Source organism: Oncorhynchus tshawytscha, linkage group LG02 (assembly GCF_018296145.1).
Source record: "Oncorhynchus tshawytscha isolate Ot180627B linkage group LG02, Otsh_v2.0, whole genome shotgun sequence".
Lineage (NCBI taxonomy): Eukaryota > Metazoa > Chordata > Actinopteri > Salmoniformes > Salmonidae > Oncorhynchus > Oncorhynchus tshawytscha.
The window spans coordinates 20,113,025-20,127,120 of record NC_056430.1 but is presented as its reverse complement, the minus strand read 5'-3'; the positions used below and the strand labels follow the sequence as shown (position 1 = coordinate 20,127,120).

The following is a 14,096-nucleotide window of genomic DNA, read 5'->3' as shown; positions in this document are numbered from 1 at the left end:
CCAGAGAAGTGTGGTGTTAACTAACATTTACAAGTGTATTAGTTGTAGCTTTTTGAAGAATGAGTTATGTTGATTGACTGGAATTGTTTGTGACATATTGACTGAAATCCCTATCTGTTTTTCTCCTGATATTTTTTTCATCCTATGTCCATATTTCAAAGGGGTGAGAAATACTGTACAGTTTATGTTTGAGGAGGATGGGGTACATTCATTGATATTTTTTAAATAAAGTATCATCATGGTAAATCTTGGACTGGAATCATTTAAAAAACTATATTGATGTTCATGTATTTACAGTAATTACTGTGAGTGATTTGCCTCAAATAAAATATATATATATCATAGGTCATTTCATCGGTTATCCTTATTAGCCTAATTCTAATGACTTTGGCTTTGTTTGAAGAATTTGGCACAATTTGACATATTTAAAACATGTTTAAATAGCTTGCTAGTGTAGCTTATGGTGCTGCCAGCAACACAGCATGTACTGCTCAATCAAAGACTGGCAAAGCTCATGTCATTTTCAGAACGTGTGCTGTGCTTATGGGCAGGCACGCACGCACGCGGAGCCAGCTAGTGATGGGCATTCCGAGTCTTTTCGGTGAGCCGGCTGGCCCATTTGGCTCCGTAAAAAAAGCCGGCTAATTTGGCTCCCAAACGGCTCTTTGTTCAAAATGCTTAAACCTTGAACTAGAACCATGAGAAATCGCAAATCTAAAATGTAAAGCCCAAAAGGTAAGATACTATCATCTCAGATCGTGAAATGCGCGTTCAAATATATTTTTATCTGGCCAAATGATTCGTTTTTGCGTGGACCAGATTCATGCGGTCTCCCCACTATTTATTGTTTCTGTAGTGAGGATTCACATTCTTTAGGTAATTATTTTGTAACGTAACCGTAGAAAAACCTTATTTTGAGCTCAAAAAGCAGTATCTGCAGTATGCAAATCAGGGAGCCGAATTAATGAGTATTTCACTGATACGATTCGGTTCCTAATCTTAACCAAAAAGATTCTTTCAAAAGAGCCGTTCGTTCGCGACGCATAGTAGAGCAAACGTTGACGAAGAAGGAACGGTCCTTCAGTTTACTGGTTAAATCGGAGGACTCTGTTTTTCATTTTTATATGTAAGTATTTGGTAAATATTACAGTGTTTTTTTCACAGTTACAGGGTGTAATAAAGTTGTTAAGCAATTGTTACTTGATATGTCACATTGTAGCAACGTACGAATTTGAAGTCGGTTGCTTCAAAGCAATGACAATCTGTAACAAATAACGTTAGCTAAACAACTTTTGTGGAGAACAGACTCAAGCTAATTTACGCGTTGCATTAGCTAGCTAGTTAGTTGTACAAATCTGTTATAAAAATGTAATTCATATCGGTTACAAAGCTTTTTCTTTAGATGACATAGCTAGGTTTGTTGGACTTGGCAGTTCTGAATTGGTCAAAGGATTGACTTTTTCATCAACTCTTTGACACCTTAATGACTTGACTGAGACGGTCGTATCAATAGCTGTAATTGTCACAGGTTTGAAATAAAGACTCATAGACAGCATGCACTCAGTCAATAAAGTTACAGGCCAGCTTTGAAGAGCTATTTACGTTGACATGCCATTCATCTAAACCCAGCTAAAAATAAATGGACTCTTGCACATTCACTGGGCCCTTTCAAATGTCATTGCAGCCAGGCTCTAGAACTATACGATTTACTAAATGTAGAATTTGAATAGGCTTACTCAGTGTATTGGCCATGTTGTGTCGTCTGAATTAACCTCACATATCATATGTATGAATGCCTATTAGGTCAACTTATAATAGTGTGAACAGTGAAAGTTTAGTGAACAGTTTGTCTGTTTTTCTTTTTGCTGTAGGCCTTCTGCGTGTACCATCTTCATCTCCATTTTCTTCAATCCTGCCCTTGCATGACCTGTGCTGTCTAGGCTAGAAGGCGTTGGCTCCCTGTTCTATTGTGTGTCCCTTGTCACAATGTCCAATGAACCTTCATCTAGATATGCTGCTGCAATATCAGCCCTTTCCCTCAGTTTACCTGCTGTTAACCCCAACCCAACCCTTACTCTCAGTTCATCCACTGCCCCCAACTCATCGCTTACCCCTAAACCCTCTCTTATCCCCAAATCACATATTACTTCCAAATCCCTTACCCCTAAACCACTAGTTGCCCCTACCCCCAAACCACCCTTTGCCATCAAACTACCCACTGCTGCCAGCCCAGCCCCTTTAAATTCATATCCCCCTTCACTTGAGATTTTGGGATCAGATGATGAGGAACAGGAGAATCCATCTGATTACTGCATAGGTACTTCACCAGTGTGCCAAATATAACCAAACAACAATACAATCATGTGTGGTAGAAGGAGTTGTTGTGTACAGTTTATTGTTGATCGGAAAGAGGTTTCACTGTTTATTGTAGGTGGGTACTACCCGGTGGAAATTGGAGAGATATTCATTGACCGTTACCAGGTGGTGAAGAAGCTGGGATGGGGCCACTTCTCTACTGTGTGGCTAGGCTGGGACATGGAGTAATTATAATAGTTATACTGATAACATTGTTTTTGTTATTGATTGACCTTCGGTTTCATATTGTGATTATGACAGCTGAAGCAAGTGATTCACAATGTTTATTTGTATGTGCAGGAAGAGGCGTTTCGTGGCTCTGAAGTTGGTAAAGAGTGCTCCAACCTTCACAGAGACCGCTTTGGATGAGATCAAGCTTCTGAAATGTGTCAGTATTATATGCCCATGTTCAACATTTTATTCTCTGCTGTGTATGCCTAATCACAGGGTGCCTAGGAGGCAGCTCTACAGAGTGGTCACTAGCCGGCATAACCACAAAGTCATCCAATCAGATTTTGAACTTAAACTTATCCTTAACCTTAAATGAATACATTTCTGTTGTCATAAATACATATTTATGATATAGCCAATTGTGACATTGCAGCTGGCCCATCTAGCAGAAATTGCTCAGTTCTGCCTTCAGGGCAAGATTCATGACAATAAATGTTAACCTGTGGCCTAATCAGTGTAATTACTTGCTTGTTCATCAACCAGAACCAGGTTTAGTAGGAACTATATAATTTTATTAGTTGCACAATGGTGATAATAAAAAGGAATATGTTTACTCTCCAGTTATGTCCTGTAATATGTTGTTTTTAGGTAAGGGACAGTGATCCATCTGACCCTAAACGTGACACTGTTGTGCAGCTTATTGATGACTTCAAAGTCTCTGGAGTCAATGGGGAGCGTATCCTTTAAAAGCCACCTACACGTTATCCTTTTACTTATAATATCTTTATCATACAACATGTGTCATATGTTAACTTGCACATTTAATGTAAATGGTTTCTCCTTGATTCAGCTATGTGTCAGATGTATGCATGGTTCTTGAAGTGCTGGGTCACCAGCTGCTGAAGTGGATCATCAAATCCAACTACACTGGCCTTCCCCTGCCCTGCGTTAAGAGCATCCTTAGACAGGTGCTGTGTCTTTCCCCTGTGATTTCCAAATTATCTCTCTAGCATTTTATCATCCAGAGCAGCTTTTGTGAACTGATGATCTCCTTTGTGTGTTCCCTGCTGTCATGTAGCCACAGTATATCACCATTGTTGTCTCATATCACAGGTTCTTCAGGGCTTAGATTACTTGCACACTAAATGCAAGATTATCCACACAGACATCAAGCCAGAGAACATCCTTTTGAGAGTGGATGAGGTTTATGTCCAGGAGCTGGCAGCCGACACCAAGCTATGGGAGCTGCCAGTGTCTTCTGCTCCCACAAGCTGTTCAGGTTAGTATTGCTCTCAATTCCATGTTGGCATACACGTGTGACTAAGTACATATCCCTGTGGCATTCCTCTGTCTGTTTGACTTATTTAATTTTTATATGGAGGGAAATGGAAAAGATTTGTTACAGAGAGATGGCGATACAATAACAGTGCTGAATATTAGGAAGAGATGATTAACAAGTTTAATATGATTTCAATAGATGGGTCTGTTTTTTTCTTATTCTCTATGATTTGATTTCTTGCTCTCTTGTGCCCTGCTGATCTCTTCATCTACTACTGATGCCAGCAAACACCAGTCTAAGAGAAAAGCAGGTATGACAATCAACTCTTTATTATTGTCTCAAAGCATAAACCAATCATAGTGCTACAAAGGCGGAAAAAATATTTTCTGTTCATCTTTTGTTTACCTCATCTATCACCTCTGTCTCTCCTACCCCTCCTGTCATAACCTGGGTATTAGATTGTGTCAAACTTGATGGGAAAATTGACGGTGGCTTTCCAGGCTCTTGGGGTTTGGGTAAGATGGCCTTGGCATTATGAGTGTGTGCTGATTCACTGCATATTGGCCCTCAGAAGGTCCTTTTGGAGAAAAGCTTTGATCTGGAAATGTGCTATGTTATATCATTTGTTTTGGCTGTTGTCAATAGTTACGGTATTGTTTCAGGTTTTCTACTCATTCAACCATGAAAGCAGTTGTGTGTGTGTGTGTGTGTGTGTGTGTGTGTGTGTGTGTGTGTGTGTGTGTGTGTGTGTGTGTGTGTGTGTGTGTGTGTGTGTGTGTGTGTGTGTGTGTGTGTGTGTGGGTGGGTGGGTGGGTGGGTGGGTGGATGGGTTGGTGGGTGTTATTTAAAATGTGTATAACCTGCACAATAACAGCATTTCTGAATGAAGATGTACTATCTACAAATTGCTGTTTGTATTCAGTATTTATGTATTCTACAAATGTCTGTTTGTAATCAGTCTTTATGTATTCAATCAGTATTCATAACTACACCTTTGCATTTGTAGTGAAATTGCTCACCTTGATAAACTCATCAATAATTAGCATGCACTGCATGAAAAAGGGATATGCAGTTCTGATATTTAAGAAAATGTACCATATTTTTTTAGAGATTGTTTTAAAAATATATTTGAACACATGAGAGATGTGAATCCCATTTTAAGTTTCCCATCAAACTACTGTGACTGTGCTCATAGACTGGGAAGGTCTCCAGGATCCCGATGGCCAGGTTGTCGAGGAAGGAGAAGAAACAACAACAGCCGCAGAAGGGCGAGGACACTTTAGTTGGCCGTCAGAAGAGGGAGAAACCTCATGTGTCATTCTCTAATACCACCACTCCCTGTAGCATCCCTAATTCCACCTCGTCCCCTAAGCCTTCAGGTCCTGTGCATACTACTTGGAGACGGACCCTGCTGCATGAAGAAGCAATGGGCTCTGACAGCAAGGAGTCGGCCTCGTCACCGATGGAAGATGCACCATCATTGACTACAATGTCTCACTGTTCTAGACAATCTATAGTGTTACATCATTCTACCCAGAGAGACAACCTGCCCTCATCACCATCACATGGTCAGTCTTGCTCTGGAGCCAGCAGTTTAGAGTATATTGTAATAGCATATTACCGTGTAGTATACATGTCAGAATACCTGTCCACTAATCTTTCAAATGAACTTTTATGATTTGCAATATACTATGTCATGCATATGCTGATGATTAAGTTAATTTATATGATTGAAATTGCGTGTTGTAATACCTCGTACAAAGCAACCATTTTACACCAGAGCAATCACAGTGCATCCGTTATTGTAGTGGACAGGTGTAGAATTATTCAGTAATATCTATTTGAGGTATCTGCTTTATATTTTGTTTCAGGGTTAAGTGAAACAGATCTGTTGGTGAATCTTCTGAAGCCACAGAATGCTGATAAAATCAGCATCAAGATTGCAGATCTGGGAAATGCCTGCTGGGTGGTGAGTTACTATCTGTCTACAGACATTATGTATTTGAATGAATATATGTATTAATAAATACAGTGTCTTAGAAGACAAAATACATTACATTGAAATGATACGGCTTATTATCAAATAATTGCTCATGGTATGGAGTGCTAAGTCTTCATCTCTCTCTCCTCCAGTACAAACATTTCACAGAAGACATCCAGACCTGCCAGTACCGCTCTGTTGAGGTCCTGATTGGGTCTGACTATGGCACTCCTGCAGACATCTGGAGCATAGCCTGCATGGTGAGAACCCAGGAGCACCACATCTACCCTTATGTTAATGTTAGCTGTCCGAAATATCTTTTATTGAGAAGTCTTACATTTCCATAAAGGCGTTTGAGCTGGCTACCGGGGAGTATCTGTTTGAACCCCATTCAGGGGACAACTTCTCACGAGAGGAAGGTAAGCCTTATCCTTTCTCCTCTCTGTCCTGTGTTTTTCCTAGTGATTGTCCTTGCTCTTTAAAAAAACGCTTTAATGTCTCCCATCAGATCACATTGCTCACATAATTGAGTTGCTGGGACCCCTTCCATCCCAGTTTGCCCTCTCAGGGAGAAACTCCAAACGATATTTCAATCACAATGGTATATCTATTCACAATTGTTGTATCCACCATAGTGGTTTCCTTTAGCATATGATTCATATTTTGGTGAAAATGTACCCTTATTTTAGTTTCACCTACAATATCAAATTCCGTTTACATATCCTGTTCAGTCAATCCCTAGTGTAATCATGTAACACTCTTTCCCTTGTTTGCTCACAGGGCATCTGCGGCGCATCTCAAGGCTGAAACCGTGGAGTTTGTGTGAGATCCTGCTGGATAAGTATGAGTGGCCGCGGGAACAGGCAGTCCAGTTCAGTGCTTTCCTCCTCACCATGCTGGAGCCCCTCCCAGAGAAGAGAGCCACCGCTGCCCAGTGTCTGAAACACCCCTGGATCTCCTTATAGACATCATACCACTGCCTGGTGTCTAAACTCCCCCTGGATCTCCTTATAGACACAAAGCCACCACCGCTGCCCAGTGTCTGAACCCGATCTGGATCTCCTCATGGATACAGTGCAGTCTCAGAGCAGACACAGAGGTTACACAGGTGACACAGTGTCAAACAGGCTGGGACAAGTGCCTTAATATGATGTTTGAATAGTGGGTAATGGCTGATATTCAGCAAGTGTTATTTTTTCAGCTGATCTTCTGCAATGTTATTTTTCTGTTTGCTCAGGGAGAGCAGTCAACTATCAATATATGTTGTCTGATTATTTAACACCTTTGATGTAAAGAAAATAACTTATGATTTGGAGTGATATGCCAGATGGCCAGTCCGCCCCTGCTGGGAAAGCTCTATTTTTGTTTTTGAGTTTCATTGAATAAATGTTATTTGTTTATACAAGGCTTTCATTATCTATCGCTTTTCTCTTAATAATAAGAAAAAAAATATTTTGACAGAATTAATAGAAATAGGGTTAGGCATTGTGTTAATTTAGCCAATTCATCTATGAATTCAGAATACTCTATGGCTGCATTTAGACAGGCACCCCAATTCTGATATTCTTTTCACTAATTGGTGATTGGTCAAAAGACAAATTAGTGGAAAAAATATAAAAAATTAGGCTGCCTGTCTATACGCAGCCTATGTGATTCACCTGAATCCTGTCATAAGACCAGTGGAGGCTGCTGAGGGAGGAATGCTCATAATAATGGCTGGAATGCAGCAAATGGAATGGCATCAAACCATGTGTTTGATGTATTTGATATCATTCCACAAATTCCACTCCAGCCATTACCACAAGCCCGTCCTCCCCAATTAAGGTACCACCAACCTCCTGTGCATAAGACCTAATGGAATGACGAAGAAGCAGTGGCTTCAAAGGGGATTAGGATACTGTTGAGTAGGGCTCAAAACTGTAGCCCGGTCACCCAGTCCATGCAGGGTAAGCCATACCTCCCCTGTTTTCACTGCTTCCTTCTGTGCCGTCCCTTCTTTCTGTGTGAGTGTGCTGTGAGTATGTGTTGATGACTGAAAGTGTGCTTTAGTGAGATCTCCACAGCCACACATTCCTCTCAGTTCACATTAAAGTGGCAATCTGCAGTTCAAACAATAACAAAGCGGCCACCCAGCCACCAATGGTCAGTCCTTGTATCTATAGCTCTGTCCATGAGTTTGAGTGGTTACATTTCTCCAGCCCCCTCCCTTAGCTGTTTACCTAATCCATGTTTTAAGGCTATACAGTGTTTGTTCCAATTTACATTGTTTATAAACAAAGGAGTAAAACAAGCATATATAGTTTGTTCTGATGGGGAACGACAGCTCATGAGGCATCAATAAGTTATATTCTTCAAAAAATGTATGGGTATACATCATTCATTTAAAAGTCTAAAAATGGATGTAGCAACTGCAGATTGATGCTTAGGGAGGGGTTAGTCTCATGAAAATGTGAGTGTGCACTCATGTGTGAGACACAAACTGCTGGCAGGTGTGAAACAGTTTTATGGTGAGAGGCAGCATCAAGAAGGAAGAATATCACCACCCTGATTGGAGACAGACGAGCTTCAGATGGAAGTGAGATCCGTGTAATGTTATGGCGTTTGCATGTATTTGATCTGTCTTTGCATCGTAAAGTAGTAAACTAAATAGCTACTACCTTGTGCATGCTTGCATTGTTGGTTGCAACTGTGTTTTTATGTTAACAGTGCAGTGAATTGTCTTCGCTTTTTTAACATCTTGTGATATTGTAGAGCATTTAAAAAAAATTTTACTTATTGAATTGTGTAGATTTGAATGGAACTTTTCAGATGCCATAATTACATCAGAGGTTATTGAAGCTAAATATGTGTGGCATGTGTTTTTCTCTTCACCTCACCGGAATGATCTTCAGAGTTGTGTTTCATTGAGTTCTCGCTCTTTGTACATTGCAATTTATAATCATTTAGTATAATCTGACTAATATTTTCTTTTATATAGATTTTCAGTTTAGACACCAAACACCTTGATTCACTGGGGTGTAATGCCCACTCGAATATGGTACAGTTAATCTGCTTCATCAAACAACTCAAAGGTATATTTGCTATCAAATGAAGACACTATATCAAAGCGCCTGACTGAGCAAACCATGCCTTATTCATTTCCAGAGGCTTTTATGTATGTAGATACAGTACATGTGTAAGAAAGCCAAAGTAAAGATGCTAACAACCCCAGTGCCATGGCTTTTGTTTCACAGCTCTTGACCTGTTCTGCCTGTTGCTATGCAACTCAAAGCCCAACTTAATAGGCAATACCTCAGCTTAGCCTCTCCTGGTCTTTCAGACATGAGTTACATTTTCTATTAAAGGTTTAAGAGTCCCTCCCCGTGCTCTTTTCTGTTTTCACAGAAAACCAAAATTCCCTTTTTTTTCCTGTTTTGGCTTAAGGCTAGGTTCTTATCCTTTTGCACTTTTCTTCAACTCAACCACCATGTTTCAGAGGTGGTTTGGATTTTCAATATGAGCGTTATATTGTTGACTGTCTTTTCTTAATGCATAGACACTTTATATATTTGTTGTTACTTTGTCATAGTCCAGTGGGATTAGTTAGTATTATTTGTAACACTTAACTGGAAAGGAAAGTGGGATACCTAGTCAGTTGTACAACTGAATGCACTCAACTGAAATGTGTCTTCTGCATGTAACCCAACCCCTCTGAATCAGAGAGGTGCCGGGGGCTGCCATAATCGACATCCACCTGGACACATTAATGTATTTGTTTATAATATTAATATAAATTGCTCTCTGCTGGAGAGTAATGAGTGGATATGACAACAGGGCTTAAATAATAACGCAGGAGGATATGTTTGAGTGTCATCTGCTACATAGTAAACACCCTTTTCATTAGCCTAGTACTAAAGGAGCTATTAATTTCGCTATGGTCATGCAGATTTCTTGTGGACATACTGTATTGCAAAATATTTTTAAATGGGTACAGTGTTTCTATGGACTTATGTGTTTATCATAAATTCTCAGAGGGTGTCTCAGGGGGAGTTGGCATATGCAAAAAAGACTTAGGACAAATATAAGCAGCCACTAAACAAAAATATTTTATATTACAGTTAATTCATCTTGTGTGTCCTAGCATGTGGCTGAGCCTTCTTTCTGGTTAGATCGACGGAGCAGCTTTCCTCTTCGCTCTCTACCGCTAGGTGATCCCCACAGCTATGCAGTATCATGGAAGACTGGCACTACTGTGGCATGATGTCATCGTGGAGCGTGCTCTTGGCACTTTGACCCGGACAGGTGAGCTCTCTAAACAGATTTACAGTCCAGTCTTTGGTTTAAAGAAAATGCTTTAGTATGGTGGTATTGTGATTCTCCCACACCTGTCATGAAAGGTTACATGACAGTATTTCCCTTCCAGAGTTTCAGAGTGAAATGACAGTGTGTGTGTCATCCCTTTAATCTAGGCCTAATCGTGTAACGTAAGGTATGCCTCATCGTATGTACAATACCAGCTGTCATTTCCCCTCTGAAATATCTATCATCTTCTGAAGGCAGTGCAGAGGAAAGCCGCTGTGGTAGACCCCCAGAGTGTGATCACAGCCATCGACCACTTCTGCAAACATAGAGAATGGGCCATGAATGTGGGCGAGGAGAAAGGTGCTGTATGGATTAAATGTTCTTTGAATGGGTTATCGATAACCAGCTGAATGCAAAGTTATTTTCATACGTAATCTTCTTTATATCTACAGTCACCTCCAAAATTATTGCCATATTAACAAAAAAGTCTGTATAAAATATATCTATATTATTTTATACTAATACAATTGCTCAGAGAAAGAGATTTTGTTTAAAAGTTTTTAAAAATTGCACCCATAAAGATTATTATTATAAATAAAATCAAACAAAATAAAATCTGCATTAACATTATAATTTCTTAAAGTTAATCTCAGTTTAAGGAAGTGTATTGGGACCTTCCATGGTTTCTTGTTTCAATGGGGTATCAAAATTAGGTAACATGCATGTAAAATCACAATGGGGAAATGTAAAGATCTCACAAATGAATAGAGAAAAATGGTTGTTGACTTTCATAAATCAGGCAATGTGTACAAAAAAAAAGACTTAAAAACCAAATATACCTTTTAGCACTATTAGGACAACAATTGAGATGTTTAAAACCACTGGAACAGTGGTAAACTTGCCTGGAGTAGGACTCATGTGTATCTGAGAAAGATGGTTCAGGAGACAAAGAAAAGTCCAAGAGCCACAGTTGGAGAATTACAGAATTTGGTTGCATCTTGGGGTGACCAAGTCAACAATTCAACAGTTACATGCCGCTTTTAGGCCAATTGGCTAGTTGGAAGCGTTGACATAAAAAAGCCTTCATTGAGCTCAACTAACAAATGTAACAATTTGGAACTGGGTGGTTTGGTGAGATGAGACAAAAATGTTATTATTATTATTTTTTAAACTTGTTAAACAAATATCTTTCTTGAGCAATTGTAGCAGTATATAACAATACATATGTATTTGTTTTATTCTATACAGTCTGTTTTGCTTATCTTCATCAAGAGTGCTAATCATTTTGGAGGGGAATGTATATATTTCTTTCAGTCTCGTATGATTATTGGATAGAGATATAGTGCTAGAAGAGCAGTAGGCTGCAGCAGTATTTACTGTATGTGTTCCAGAGGCAAAGGCTTCGATTGCTAAACCACCCCAGGCCACATGTCTACCTGGTCTTGACTCAGGCCACATCTTTGTGTATGTGTCTGTGTGTCTATACACTGTATGTGTTCATTACAGGCTCCATTCCGGACTCTGTGGTCAATGAAGTGTCTTGGAGTTAGGCACTTATTGAAGGGTACTCAACAGTGTGAATAGCTCGCCTATTACCCCCTGGCGTCAGTGTCATTACCTTGGAGTTCAACCCGGATTATTCTGACACTGCTCGTCAAGTCATCAGATGGTCAGGACTGGAGGAGAAGGTAAAAGGAGATTGGGATGGATTAACATAATGACATGATGATGAACAGGATGTACATTCCTGTAAATTTGGGTGGGTTGTAGATGTTACAACATACAGATCAGTTGTAGCTCAGAAGCTTAGATGAGATCTTATTACTGTTGTCCAGGTGCAGAAAGTGGAGGGAGCCTCAGGAACTTGGATCCCTCGATTGAAGGAGCATTTCGGGGCCCAGGCGTTTGACTTAGTTTTCCTGGACCACTGGAAAGATCGCTACCTTCCTGACACAAAACTTCTGAAGGTATGTAAGATAACTAATTTGACCGTCCTGTGATTATAGGGAATCATTGATAGTCTTACACTCTTACATTGATTGATATGACCAATCAAAACACAAAACAACTGTAATTATTCTCTCTCTTTCTCCTTCTCTTTCTTCCATTCCCCCAACTCTATCCTCCTATCTCCCTCTCTCTCTAGGAGTGTGGTCTCATACAGAAAGGCACAGTGATGCTGGCAGACAATGTCATCTGTCCAGGAACCCCTGACAATCTGTAGTACGTCTGCAACAGCTCTCACTACAACAGCCACTACTACAGATCACACCTGGAGTACACTAAAGCAGAGAACGTCCTGGGGAAGTCTGTGTTCTTAGGGTACTAGCCAAACAGTGAGCATCTTGCTTTAAAACACCAACTCTCTCTTGATAAAACATTTTGGGTTAGTTTCAATTCAAAGTGCCACCTTATCACATGCTGTAACTTACTGTGCTAAGCATTTCTTTATCTGTAGAACTGATGTTATCTAGAGTAAGCAAATATGTATTTGAAAAACTATTTCTACTTGTGTTTTGACATTGTCACAATGCTGTCTTGCTATGCAAATGATGAAAATACCATCAGTTTTACAGCTGCAGAATTACAGTAGTGTGATGTCTTTTTCAAACATGGATTTAATACACTAGGTGGCAGTGGTGTGCCTTTTTAGATATTCAATCAGACAACTGAAAAGCAGCATGCAGTGGTCCCGTCATAACTTCATAGCATTTATAGCCTTCTTTCCGGTGTAGGTAGACAGAAAATTGTCTAAAGTCTTACACCATATCTAGCAACTTAAAATAATGATTAATATTTTGTTTTGACACTGTATCAGATCTACATTGAGTTATTAAAGGTTCTGTGAGAAAGGTCTATGTTGCACTGCTTTAAACTAATTTTATAGATTTAAATCTTTGATTTGATCAAATCCAATGGGTATCAAACAGATCACTAAGGTATTAACTTAAGTCGGATATTAACAGTACTGATTAATGTGACTTATCCTGGAGATGCTATAGAAAATGATCACATCTATACAGTAGAGAAACAAATGCACCAGATGTACCTGATTGTGAATCACAGTATTGTTTCAGTTAATAGTTGGTAGAATATGTCCCTTACATGATATTTCAACATGTGAATTAACAGGTGTGTATGAGAATGTATGAATCAAATCAATGCCTTTCTAATCTCCCCTGCAAAGTGACGGAGTGACGGTGTTCCATCATCAATGGGGGAGGGACTACATATAGAACAAGCTGCATAAAAATATATAGGCTAGTCCACCTAGGGATTTCTTCACAGACGCCCGCATGATAATCCCAATCTGTGGCCATTAGTGCACTGAGAGAGAAGAGGGTTCGGGAGAGAGAGAGGGAGGGGGGTCAACAGAGAGAGGGGGAGTGACAGAGAGAAACAGAGAGCGAGAGGGGGAGAGCTTTTAAGGGATTTGGCAGTGATTTGTCGAATCTCAGTGGCGTAATGTGCTTTTTCTACTTTTTCTACTGATTTAGACATGATGCTATACACGGAAGCCTCGAAAGCCAACGTTTTCAGCATGTTTTTATGAACTAAAACACATTTTTTTATGTTATTGAACGATTTGAGTCCATTACAGTTATTTTGGGAAAAGAAATATAATATCTGAGATGTTAATAGATTTACTTTTTGCTAAAACAACAAAGAAACGGGCACTGAATATCATCACATATTAAATATGGGAATAGGCCTATTTGGGAATGATGGCGTGATGGGTCAAATCAAGACTGGTCCAAATGGAATGCTCAGGTAAGCAGTCAATTCTTATATTTATGTTCAAATATATGTCACATCTCTATTTCAAGGTCTTGCAGAATTTGTGTAGACTTCAGGCCAGTATCAAACACAGTTTTTTCATTGTTTGCACAATATTGATATGTGCATCAAATGATAGCATGTGATGTTTGGTTGGATGATAATCATACAACTAAGATAAAATTCTGTTTTGCAACAACAAAAGGTTTAAACGTTTAATTATCCTTACTCTGTGAAACATCATATTTGCAT

At 39.5% G+C, this 14,096-nt stretch overlaps 1 protein-coding gene and 1 pseudogene across 3 annotated transcripts; both read left to right on the top strand.

Annotated features, from left to right (window-relative positions):
- The first annotated feature begins 617 nt into the window (after positions 1-617).
- LOC112220027 (SRSF protein kinase 2) lies at positions 618-7,186 on the top strand. Of its 3 annotated transcripts, XM_024381584.2 has the most exons (15): positions 618-1,126; positions 1,872-2,317; positions 2,432-2,540; positions 2,656-2,743; positions 3,175-3,262; positions 3,388-3,494; positions 3,640-3,805; positions 4,090-4,115; positions 4,264-4,320; positions 5,001-5,373; positions 5,677-5,774; positions 5,939-6,046; positions 6,136-6,205; positions 6,295-6,387; positions 6,567-7,186. In XM_024381584.2, exons 2-15 carry the CDS (start codon positions 1,987-1,989, stop codon positions 6,749-6,751), a joined length of 1,899 nt encoding a protein of 632 aa, XP_024237352.1. In that variant the 5' UTR covers positions 618-1,126; positions 1,872-1,986; the 3' UTR covers positions 6,752-7,186. The 3 variants fall into 3 exon arrangements, with proteins under 3 accessions (XP_024237352.1, XP_042150827.1, XP_024237360.1); XM_042294893.1 differs by lacking the exon at positions 4,264-4,320 and having other exon boundaries at positions 5,178-5,373; XM_024381592.2 differs by lacking the exon at positions 618-1,126 and having other exon boundaries at positions 1,406-2,317.
- A 400-nt stretch (positions 7,187-7,586) lies between these two features.
- On the top strand, positions 7,587-12,923 carry LOC112262510 (annotated as a pseudogene).
- Positions 12,924-14,096: the final 1,173 nt, after the last annotated feature.